The sequence below is a fragment of the Dermacentor andersoni genome, chromosome 6 (genome assembly GCF_023375885.2).
Source record: "Dermacentor andersoni chromosome 6, qqDerAnde1_hic_scaffold, whole genome shotgun sequence".
In the NCBI taxonomy this organism is placed as follows: Eukaryota; Metazoa; Arthropoda; class Arachnida; order Ixodida; family Ixodidae; genus Dermacentor; species Dermacentor andersoni.
In genome coordinates this window covers 157,503,515-157,515,780 of record NC_092819.1, presented here as the reverse complement: position 1 = coordinate 157,515,780, position 12,266 = coordinate 157,503,515, and the positions used below count along the sequence as shown (strand labels likewise).

The 12,266-nt window shown below is 51.1% G+C and overlaps 1 protein-coding gene across 1 annotated transcript in view; it reads left to right on the top strand.

The window, feature by feature from the left end:
* The first annotated feature begins 6,196 nt into the window (after positions 1-6,196).
* The window catches only part of LOC140219126 (uncharacterized), an 87,557-nt gene continuing 81,487 nt past the window's right edge, over positions 6,197-12,266 (top strand). Inside the window, exons 1-2 of the mRNA XM_072289013.1 lie at positions 6,197-6,278; positions 6,510-6,728. Coding sequence (XP_072145114.1) covers positions 6,197-6,278; positions 6,510-6,728 — 301 coding nt within the window. The remainder of the gene's footprint in view (positions 6,279-6,509; positions 6,729-12,266) is intronic.

The following is a 12,266-nucleotide window of genomic DNA, read 5'->3' as shown; positions in this document are numbered from 1 at the left end:
AATTCACCACAGGCAGGCAGATGCGATTCGCCGTAATAGATAAAACGGTATGAGGTACTGTGATCCCATGTGTAAGTAGGACGTCATGCATAGGAGCCGCAATGTAGTGACCGTCGGGCACTGGTGGGGATGACACGAAGTGAACGTAGGTCAGTGCCTAAGGTGGCAAGCGAGCGAAGTCGACGGAACTGAGGCAACTGGGGTGTAGTTCAGAGGGATCCAGAGCAGGCAGGTCAAGGCGGAGTGTACTGGCGGAAATATTGATGAGAGCAGAATGTGCGGAAAGGAAGTCTAAGCCGAGGATGATGTCGGGGGTACAATGTACTATGACTGTGAATAGAACAATAGCGGAGGGTGCGGCACACATACCAATTACGGGGGCTGTTCCGCTCTCGGCGAAACGGAGAACAGGCGTCGTGGCGGGCGTGATTATTTTCTTCAGGCGGTTACGAATGTCTGCGCTCATTACCGACAAATGCGCCCCAGTGTCTCTAAGAGCAGATACAGAAACACCGTCGACTTGCACGTCAAGAAGGTTCAGATGAGTGGGCAACGTCAGTAGAGGATTTCGCGGCGTAGGGAGCAATGCAGCGTCACCTCGAGGCGCTGCATCGTCTAGTTTTCTGGCTGGGAGCGACGTCCGAAGGGAGTTGGCGAAAAGGAGCGAAGGGGCTGGGGAGAGCGAGATTGTCGTCGTTGGTGCGAAGGCGAACGAGAATAGGGGCGGTTCGGCGCAAGAGAATCAATGGCAGCATTATCGGAGCGTGCGGCATAGGGACGGGAAGGGCCACCTGAGGGGCGAGAGTAGGCAGTATAAGTGGACCGGGTAGGGGAACTCCAGCGACTGCGACAGTGCCAACAAATGTGCCCGCCTCGACGAGAGTGAAAACAAATGGGTTTGTCGTCAGCAGTGCGCCATTCAGATGGGCTGCGGAAACGTGGCGCCTAAGGAGGTGCGGGACGTGGCGGAATCGAAGAAGCCGGGTGGGTATCAGGGCGATGGGCCGAGCAGATGGTGTGAAAACCCATGTTTTCGAACTCCTGGCGGCCAACTGCCTGGATCAGGGAAACCGTGACTGCAGGTGCGTTGGTGGGGCTGGAGTCGAAGGCAGCCGGATAGGCGGTCTCGATCTCATGTCGAACGATCGTGGTAATATCGCCAGTGTTGTTGGGACGAGGAGCGTCAGCACAGGAAGATGTCGCTGGGGTGTTGGGCAAACTGCTGTTCGATACGTCGGCTTTTAGCGAGTTCCAGGCGGCGGCATTCTTTTATAACTGCATCCACCGTCGCCACGTTGTTGAAAACGAGTAAGTTGAAGGCATCATTGGCAATGCCTTTGAGGATGTGGGAAACCTTGCCTGACTCAGTCATGTGTGCGTCAACTTTGCGGCACAGAGCCAAGAGGTCCTGAATGTACGTGACATAGGGCTCTGTTGACGTCTGCACACGGCCGGAAAGCGCCTTCTGCGCGGCAAGTAGGTGACCGTAGGGGTTGCCGAACAAGTGTCACGATCCACCCCGGGTCGTGAACAAGGGAGGGCTTGTGGCACGCTCCGTTAGACGGACGCTCCGCAGCGTGATGGTGCTGAACGATGACTGACCGGCGAGCAGCCGTGCTCGTCGGTGTTTATTGTGGTGCGGTGACCAATGTTGCCTGCCGAGCTTTAGCAGGCCACCGAGCTTGGCGGGCGAACCAAGATTATGCCCGAGGGGGCGTCACATACTTGCTACACCCCCTTACCCCCAGTTTGTTTGTTCAATGAAAAACAAACGTCCATGTTCACACTATGAGGCTCTGCCTCCACCCCAGCAGGGTCGACGGTGCCTGCTACCCAGGCGAGTAATGGTCTGATGGCCTCCGCCGTCAAGTAGACCGCCTGGGCACCGGTGTTGACGGGTCGGGTGTGGCAACGCCGGGTGCTGCCTGAGCCAGCCTCGCTCCATCCGGAGGGTCCATAGTGGTCGGCCTCGTGAGTGGTGCCGAGCTCGACACCGGTCCAACGGGTGCCGCACCACTGGCTATGGTTGCCGCCTCCGAGGTAGGTGGTGCTCTGCTGGGAGCGACTGGTGCTGCCGCTAGTCCTCCTGCGGGCTGGAACTCAGAAGTGGCAGTCGGGGGTGCTGGCCAGATCTCGAGGCGAGGTCTGACATGGTCGGCGTGTCTGTGCCACATGGCGCCGTCTGGCATGCGCACGAGCAGCGATGAGGTGCTGGCAGGAGACACCACCTGTCCCGCAGACCAAGGTGGGCCAGGACGAAAGTTCCTGGCGAAAACTGGAGCTCCCGACTCTGGCAAAGGCCCGGGACGGCACCCTTGGTCAGCAGCCAGCTTCTGCTTCAGCTTCTGCGTCTTTGATTGGGCCTCGCGCAGCTTACGCTTGCTGCGGGAGACCTCGCTCTTGAGCTGCCTGTTGTGGCTCTGCAGGCTCGTTATAATGTGCCGCATCTCCCGGTTGATTGGCTGAGCCTGCTCGCTGGACACCGGCGACGCCTCAAACTCAATGCGTAGATTCTCGTACTCTCGACGAAGCTGCACGATGTTGTCCTCGAGGCGGATGACGTCCGAGCGAAGCTTCTTCCTGACAACCAGCTCCTCGCTTTCCATCTGCTCATTGTGGCGAAGGTGTGAGTTTTTGGCTGTCGACAGCAAGGAGCGACACTCGTCCAGCTGAGTCTTGAGTTGCATGCTCTCGTTGTGCAGCACGGAGAACTGGCTCTGCAGGCACTTGTACTCTGCCGTGCTCACCACCAGGCTCTCGGGCCGCAGCCGCTCTAGCCGCAGCCGCTCCACCGTCTTCAGGGCCTCCTTGTGGTCATGTTGAAGCTGCTCCATGTCGATGCCAGCTCCCGCTGTTCCTGGAGCTGGCTCTTCAGGTCCTCCAAGCGCACGGAGGCTGCTCCGCCGCCACAGCCAGAGCCCCCGCCAGAGGCAACCAGGGGCAAAGTGTCGACGCCGTCCACCTGGAAGCTCTTGATGCGCTGCAGGCAGTCGGCCAGGTTACAGTCAAGCTTCTCCTCAAGCGCGCGCACCTTGCTCAGCTCGTACTCGAGCTCTTCCCCTCGGTTGCACAGTTCGTCATTCTTGCTCTGCAGCGAGTCCACCTGGTCCTGGTGCTCCGACAACTTGAGGGTGAGCTTGTGGTTCTTCTCGTGCAATGAGGTGCCCAGCGCATGCAGATTTTTGTCCTCTGTCTGCAGCTCTATGTTGGCTTGCCGTACTGCCTCATTCAGGTCTGGCACCGGACCAGTGTCCATCACTGGCTCCCCATCTGCACCTGGGGTTTCTTCCCCTTGGAGGGCCAGCATGTACGGTGGCACAGACGACGGTACAAAGCCTGTGTGCCACATGTCGAAAATCGGCGGGTCCTCGGCCACAACGTGGAGCCTGGCCGCGGAAGAACTTGGGCTTGCTGCCGCATGCCTCCGCCGCGTACCCTTGCGACGGCTACCCTGGCCGCGGGCTTGTGTTGTGCCTGGGCTTCAATCAGGCTGCTGCTTGCTGTTCGTCCTCCCCCTTCGGCATACACGTGCCAGGTGCCCAGTTTTCCCGCACGTAAAGCATTGTGCTTGAGATAACTGGCACGGTGAGGGGTAGTGGGCACCACCACAGCGACCGCAGGTACTGCCCTTTGTCGCGAACTTGTTGACCGCCGCTTCCACCGACGGTGAGCTAGTCGCACGGGAAATCTCGCCGGTGCCTTGGCTGCAGCTTCCATTGCCAGCGCTGCCTTCACGGCGTCGTCCAGCGACGGGTCGGGAAGCTCCAGGAGTCGCGTCTGTATGGCGGGGTTGTTGATTCCGCAGACGAAACGGTCCCGGAGCAGCGAGTCCAGTTGGTCCCCGAAGGCGCAGGCACTCGCTAACCCTCGTAGCACAGCAACGAATTGCCCGAGGGTCTCTCCTTCCCGGCGGCTCCGGTTGTTGAAGCGGAAACGCTCTATTAGTGTGGACGGTGCTGGATTAAAATGCGAGCGCAGTATGGCAAGCAGCTCACCCAGCGTCTTAACGTGCGGCGTGGCTGGCTTGAGAAGGTCGAGCAGGAGGCTGAAGACGCGGGTCCCGCAGCTGGCCAGGAAAATGTCCCGCTGTTTGGCCTCGGGTATGTCGTTTGCCCGGAAGAACACGTGGACTTGCTCCTCGTAAATTTGCCAGGCGGACCCATCTCCCTCGAACGGCTCGAGCCTTCCGTACAGCGGCATGGCGACAGCAACGGGGGGCGGTGTTTCGCCGCTCGCGGCGGCGTGGGACGCTCCGTAGGTACTCGTCGCCATCTTCTTCGCCAGTTGTTGACCGTAGGGGTTGCCGAACGAGTCTCGGAGCTTTTGCTTAAGCGAATCCCAACTGGTGAGGTCATCTTCGTGCGTCCGAAACCAAACTTGGCGTGCCACCGAGGTAAAAGACTACGTTAGCGAGCATGATAGTAGGGTCCCACCGGTTATTGCGGCTGACGTGTTCGTACAGGCTGATGCAGTCCTGGACGTCTTCCCCATCTTTGCCCGAGAATACGCCAGGATCATAGGGAGCGGGGAGCGTGATGTAGGTCGTCGAAGTGGCAGCAGGTGTCGGAGCCGGCGGAGTCGAGTTGTCGCCCGGTGCCATGAAAGAAGGCTCGACGTACCGTCCACTGCAAAGCTCCGTGACGAGGTACAGGGAACGTCCATCTCTACCAGATATGTTACGTAGGAAGACGCAGACGAAAAGCTATATACAAGTATATTTACATGGAGATATTCCGCACTTGGCCAAGAGGCAACAGCCTGCGCTAGCCTCCAAACGTCGTCGTCCTCTTTTCACTGCCCGCCTCTTCGTCATTGGAAATACTGTTCCGTAGCAATATATTATCATCGCAGACGACGCCCGCACCTACCTCGCTTTTTAGAGGATGTGAGGCAAACACCAGCACTTGGCTTCCGAGGTTATCAGCGTGCCCTTAATGTCGGAGGTGATGCCGCGGAACACGCCTGGTTCTAACGTTTCTGGCTTGTCCCTCATTCTTGGCCTACAGTGATGGTAGTTTTCGCTTAGTCACTACTTAAGCAGAAGGGGCAACCTGTCATGCGCATGTTTCTCATCTATTTCGCCGATGAGCAGAGTCAGGGTCATCTAACCAACCACCAACTCACGGGGAGAGACAACTCACGAGAGACAAATTTTGGAGCAACAAATGGACTTGATTTGCCACGAACCGTTAACGTTACCGAGAATCTGAGGCCCAATGTTCGGCCCTTCAAAACAGCGATGCGTTCTGGATTTATTCAAATACCTGTCAGAAATTGGTTTAATAGGAGAGCTTTAAAGATTGCACACTTCATATACAAAAGCCTAAATTTACCCGCGATGTAACCTGTAAATATTACTATCTGGTCCACTCGGACATTTCATATTTAATTTTATCCACTTCTCCAACTCTCCTCTGGTATCTTTTAATCCCATTCCCCAACCCTTACACAGAGTAGCATGCCAGCGGTTATATAGGCGCCGGCAAAATTATCTGTTTTTCTAATAAAGAGCTCTCTCTCTCTCTCTCTCTCAACTCACGGGATCATCTAACCTGTAGACGTTTATTAGCAGCCCCCAATGGCGGGGCATATGAATGGAGGGGTGTAGTGGGAAACAGGGTGCGTTAATTGTTGTCCGTTCAGTAATTTTGGTCACTCTTGTCTAGTTATCTTGCGCGTGATTTGAATTTAGTACCCATTGAAGCGGTGCATTCTGTGCTATATTTCGTGGCTAGTATGTGTGTTAAATTTAGAAAAGTTGGTTGATGAACGGATTGTTCGTGTCAGAAATAAATAAAATTTTAATTCGAGTGTTTTATGCAATACTACGTTTTAATTATGAGGCACGCCATAGTGGGAGACGGCGATTTATTTGTGAGGACGTGGGGTTCATTCACGAGCACCCAATGCTCTGTATTCCCAAAGTTCTTACATTCCACCCCCTTTGAAATGAGTCTGCCGCGACAGAGATTGAAGAACTGTCATTTAAAGTCAGCGGTCGAATTTAAATGCTTCTGGTAAATACAACAATACTTTTTTAAACAGGCGCTCGGTTGACAAATAGTTTTGGTTCATGTGCAGTACAGTTGAATGGGAGTTGCTTCAACGCACTCCTATCCAACCCCGACTAGAGACTCCCATACACAATTTCTCATAAGCACGTTGCACTGCATTTTCCCACTCTTACAGCGACAAAATGTTCGTAGGCACAGTGATCATCCTACTTCTCCTAATCGCGGGACTGCTTTTCATCTACTTGAGCGGATCGTCCGCTGGAGGTGAGTGAGATGCTTTTCGCGTTGATCCCGCAAGCAGTTCTGTCACGTGAACAGCTTTTCAGTGAGTTCTAGCAAATATTTTCTAACTAGGGCGCCCGGAACACTATAAACAAGGTCCAATAATTCATTTAACGATAACTAAATGGTACAAAGGGGTAGCGCTGTAACGAGCTCCATCGAGCCCAGGAATTATGCGAGTGGGCGGTAACTTGTGTACTTGCCGTCGCACAGCTAGCCTTGACGTTGGCGGCGGGGAAGACGAGTCCTCAGGGGGAAGCGAAGGACCCTCAGGAACATCGGGACCCTCGGGACCCTCGGGACCCTCGGGACCCTCGGAACCCTCGGGACAGTTCATCAAGGCAACACCGCCACCACCGACGATCCGAGCGACGCCGCGCCGCCGCACAATAGCTGTTCAAACCACATCACCAACCCCAGACCTAAGCCAAGGTAAATGCATGTCTCTCACTCTATGAAACATTTGAATGCTGTGTGTGGCCCTCTTGGCCCTCACGTGGAATTGTTCATTGTATGTGCAGTCTACTGAGTATAGTCAGCATCAAGCATAATTACATGCCTCTGTTGCGGACCACAGAATTTCCATTGCATGGTTCTCATAGACTGAACATTCATTACCCAATAAAAGTCGCTAAGCGACACGTTCAATCTTTCGATGAACAATATTGCCGCGCCTGTACTCCGTTGCAGAAGAGGACAACACGCGTGCGCATGAGTGTATCTGTCAAGGCGCAGTGAGGAAGAAGTCATGGTAACGCTCATAATTAAAACAGCGACCCGCTGCTGTGCTTTCTGCTCTGCGACCCATTTTCTGACGTTGCGACATTGGCGGAGATGCTGGGTAAACTCGTCAATGTGGGTAGGTATGTCATCAAACTCGTGCGGCAGCATGGCATCCAGCGTCGCAATGGCTTCGCCACCGTGGACCAACGGTGTTATTCTAGTAGTTCCTTGTCGAGCGGTGTTGTAGGTGAAGGTAACGTAGGGTGGAATCTGATCCCACTTCTTATATTCTACTTTGACATACAAGCAAAGTATGTCTGTGAGGGTCTTATTTAGACGCTCGGTTAGTCCGTTTGTCTGGGGATGATATGTGGTTATTTTGCGGTGGCTTGTACCACTGAGTCTTAAAACCGAGTCAAGCATTTTGGCTGTGAATGCCCGGCTGTGAAGGGCCTTGTATGTGATGACGACTTTTGGGGCGCCATGCCTAAGGACGATGTGTTCGATGAAAAAAATGAGCTGCTTTGGCTGCTGTGCCTCGCTGGGTAGCTTTCGTCTCCCCGTAACGCGTCAGGTAATCGGTGACAACAATGATCCATCTATTGCCAGCTGTAGAAGTTGTTCGAAATGGCCCCAGTGTAATGTGTAATGCCTTCGGGCCTTCAAGGTGATAATAAATGAAATGAAATGGAAAGCCATTCCAACTTGGGGCGAATGGCTGGCCTGGTACCTCGACCGGATGTAAAAGAACTGCAGGCTTACTGGGAAGGTTTTTGCGTCTTTCGCAGTGGGCACATGTTTGCACGTGATGTTTTACAGCAGCGAGCAGCTTTGGCCAGTAGTAGTTGCATCGGAGTGGGGACAAAATTCTCGTGTAGCCTAGGGCCCTATAACGTAAAACTATTCCAATATGTTTTTGTTCCAATCTCCTGACGTCAAATTTGCGTAACCGCCGACGCAAGGATCGGACGGTGACCCGCAGGGTTGTCTGAACAGACCAATCAAACGCTCTCCTCGTTTATAGGAGGTCACTTTTGTTTGATTTAAAAACGAATAACGTCGTCTACACTGAGAGGCTTGTCTTATCTAATTGGCTGCCAAGAGGCGAGCAGCACGCTCAAATATCGAGGGATTCGATGGGGCCCAGCTAGTGCACTGAATATTGATAACCGGATGAAGAGGGCGGTGTCGGCGTCTGCGATAGGTACGCTTTCCCTTACTTATCTTGCGGTGGCTGGTCGAAAATTGCAGCGGCATGCTGCGGAAGGCCAAGAATGCCTCTAAAACGGATCCTCAGCAAAGAGTTGGCAGGGCGAGGCTGTAAACGTGCCGAAAGTGCTCGAAAACGCTACACTGCCATGCAAAAAAGTTTTATTGTACGCAAATAAACCCAAGCTCACCGGCAGGTGCGAGAGCCTGTGCCTGAGCGATAGGCGGCCGCCATCTTTTATTCCTTTCGGAATGGGGCAGCCTGTGGTTATTCAGAAGAAAACTCAGTTTTGTTCGGCATATTAATGCATCTTTAACCCGCTCGCGTCACTTTGACGCGATGACATTTCGCGGTTTTGTGACGTCACGTGACAGGCAGGTGAAGTGGTTACAGCCCAAATACTTTTGACCAATAGACGAGGGCTAATGGCGAAATGGCCTCGAATCAGAAATAACCAGTTTTATTTTGTTCGGTCCAATCATGCATAATCAGTGTGCTCACGTTTTTTCACATGGGGAGCTATCGTGGTTTTCCTGATGTCGCGTGACAGACAGGTGAAGGGGGGGGGGGGAACTGTCCAAAAACATTTTCGACGAATCACGGAGGGCTGATTGCAGGAATGGAACAGAAAAGTTTGAAATAGCTTTATGATATAGCGCCCCTAGATGACATGCGGAGATTTCATGGTGGCATGCTGTGAGTATATCTTTTCGAAGTGATGCCGGTACGACAAGCAGGTACGTGCTGCCAGTGGCAGAAAAGTCCTTATAGCAAACGTCATTCCGGAGATAAATGGACGGCAGTCCCCTGGCATAAGTCGCGGATCGTCTTTACTTCCAAGAAATTAATTAGTGGGAGCGATTCTGGGTCGTGACGCTGCTCCTGTGCAATGGTAAGGGCGTCGACAACGCCCAAGAAGGCAGCGTCCACGTCCACGTCATCGGTAACTGCGGACTCGACGGGTTGCAGCGAGAGGCAGTGGGCCTAGGTGTGCCTGTTCCTTGATTTGTAAATTATGGGCATGTCGAACTCCTGAAGCCTAAGGGCCAAACAATGAAATCTTCCTTACCTCAGTAAGGAAGCCTTCATTGCGGTGAGGTTACCTTATGTCACTCTGAAAGCTTCCTTACGGAGGGGCCCTCCCCTTACGAAAATTAGTGTTGAATTTTAGTAGATAGTTCGTTGCCGCCCTATTGCTCAATCAACAAAACTTTAGATGAAATATCATTGTCCCACTATTGCAGATTTGTTGACCAGCATTGAAAAGTGGCCACCGTGAAACCATTGTAATTTCATTTACCAGTTATTGTCTTGACTTTCTATGGAATTCCCATGGATGAACAATTGTATTTCCATGAAATGTAATGTGGAATACAACAATAAGTTTATGGATTGTAAAGTGGAATACAACAATAAGTTTATGGATTTTCAAGTAGAATGCAACATTAAGTTTATGGATTGTAAAGTCGAATGCAATGTTAAATTTATGGATTGTAAAGTGGAATGCAATATTAAATTTATGGATAGTAAGGCGCAATGCAACATGAAATTAACTAATGTTGATATTCGCCATTGAGGCATTCCTTGGCCTTGGGACGTCTTCAAGGTGCATTTTCTAGCTTTCCATTGCAAGGCCTCTTTCCTTGTGGTGTTATGAAAAGAAACAACTTCGTGATTAAAAAAAAAGCATGTGAATCATTCCTTTTATACAATAGCCCACAAATTTATTGAGCTTCGGGCTCCTTCATTTCTCTTGCCAGCATTGAGGAGATGATGTTCTTCATGTAGGAGAGGCTGGCAGATGAAAACTTGGAGCATGTGTAGTCGGGAAAAGAAATACAGCATAAGATTACCGAAGCACACAGGATTTTCTAGCTTTCTGATAAAAGAATAACAAATTGAAGCCTTATGCTATGTTTAAGCGCAGGCCACACTGCTAGTGTCAGTCATAAAACATCATCAAGCAGTAATTTAGCTATACGTTGTGTACTTTGAGCCAGGGTCTGCAGTTAGCAGGTGTGCACCACGATATTGTAAAGAGCAGAGACAGAATGAAGATAAACATCCCAGTACTGGCGCCAAGCTCTTTGGCATGCATAAAAACAGGTCAGTGTGTTAGCAGCTATTCATTGGAATTTTATATAATTCATTTACACGCACGGGTAATCCTCTATGACGAAGCCAGTAAAACCAGCGCTTTACTTCGTTGTATAAAAATTTCGTTGCATGAAAATTTGACCTTTTATAAATTTATTTATCCTCACAGACAGATTTCTCTTACCCAAAAGGGTGCGTAAACCTTATCAAATTATCGGGCAATCGGAAAAAATGAGTTTCAATGAGAAAAAAAGTTGAAGCTTCACCCAAAAGTGGAAGCAGTGATAGCAACACTAAAGTATCACAGCTACATGAAGGCTAACAAGCGTTGACATACGGCCTTGTTGGTAAGACACACTTATGTGTCCCCGAAATGGTCCGGACAAATTTTGTAGGCACGTGGGGCACAGCTACAGTCAAACAATTGCACAACAATCTGTGTAAAGCATCTCACATTAGAGGGGCCCCGAAATGATTTTGATGATTCTGTACAAACATACTGAGCCAGTAGAGCATAGGTCCTTCTGATCATTAATTGACACATGTAAGTGCTCCAGTTAAGGAACGTAATTTATTATAAGATTTCAAAAATTTACATTGCTGCCGATCACAGCACACCACTCGGCTGAATATTTAGTCGCATCTAACCATTTGATGTAAACTGTCATCATGATGCTGGTAGGGCAAGCTATCCGACTGGCCGCCCAGCGTGCTTCATCAATAATTTTTTTAACTTTATGGTGAACCAATGATGTTCGTAATAGTTGGAATGTTAATTAATTTGTTTCGATAAAGACAAAGTAACAGAAAGAGAATGCCCAAGAAAACTTTCTCACTAAACTTCCGGCACACGGCAAGTGTCGTCTGCTTGTGCTGCAGCGTGCTCCATTTTTACGAGAGCTCCGCAGTCATTGTCGGTCTGTCTTTTCGCAAGAAACACGATTCGCCTTTGTTACGTTGAAGGCTGCAAACGTAGTAACTGGCCATATGTCAAACTGCGACACCGTGTCCCTCTGCAAGGCAGCAGACGAGCGAAGTGGCTGCAGCGCATCGGACTGTCGATATCGAATCGGCGCCAGGATTTGCACGTTTGTAGCTGTCACTTTACACTGGAGGATTACTACCAACCGCAATAGTGTTTCGCGAGTCCGGTATTTGGGTAAATGCAAGCACAAGGAGACAGGGCCTCGCCGTTTGACTGTGCCGTTCCACAGGATGAGCAGAAGCGCAAACTGCACGGTGCAGCCACCTGATGGCACAGAGCTCGACCAAAGACAGTAGCAGTAACAAAGTGTATACTTCTTTGCTGCTGGTGTAAATTTTTTTCACGAGCGTAATCGTTAACATGTTGTTTTTGTAAATGCTTAAATTGTTTTACGCCGAGTTAGAGCAATATTAGCTCGTTGTTTGGCTGGTTAAGCTCTGCGCTAACAGGTGGCTAGACCGTGCAGACCAATCAATCCGCTCAGCTGTGGTTACCGGAATGCCAGACACGTTCGGCGCTGCGACAGACTGCTCAGAATGCACGCTGCTTCGATAGCTCTCGCTTGGGGTCGACTGCCAAGCAACTGGTGGAGAGGTTAGAGAGGCTTCGCGCACTCGCTCCTAGAGAACTGGAAGCAGACGACACGACGTGCCGTCCTGACGCAGAGCCAGTGAAGGCGGAGGTTAGCCCCGATCACTTGCCAAACGAGTTGAGGAGAAAATGCATGGCTACGGAGGAGGGTAACTTGTAATCGTCAGTGTCTCTCTTAATATACAAGGCTTCGCACAAATCGTGGTGCGAATAATTAACTTTAGCTGTATCCTACGCGTCTACAAAATTTGTCCGAACCATTTCAGGGGCCCTTTAAGAGAACTATGGCCAATTACAAGTTACCCTCCTCCATAGCCATGCTTTTTCTCCAACTCATTCGCCAGGCTAAGCTCCGACTTCACTG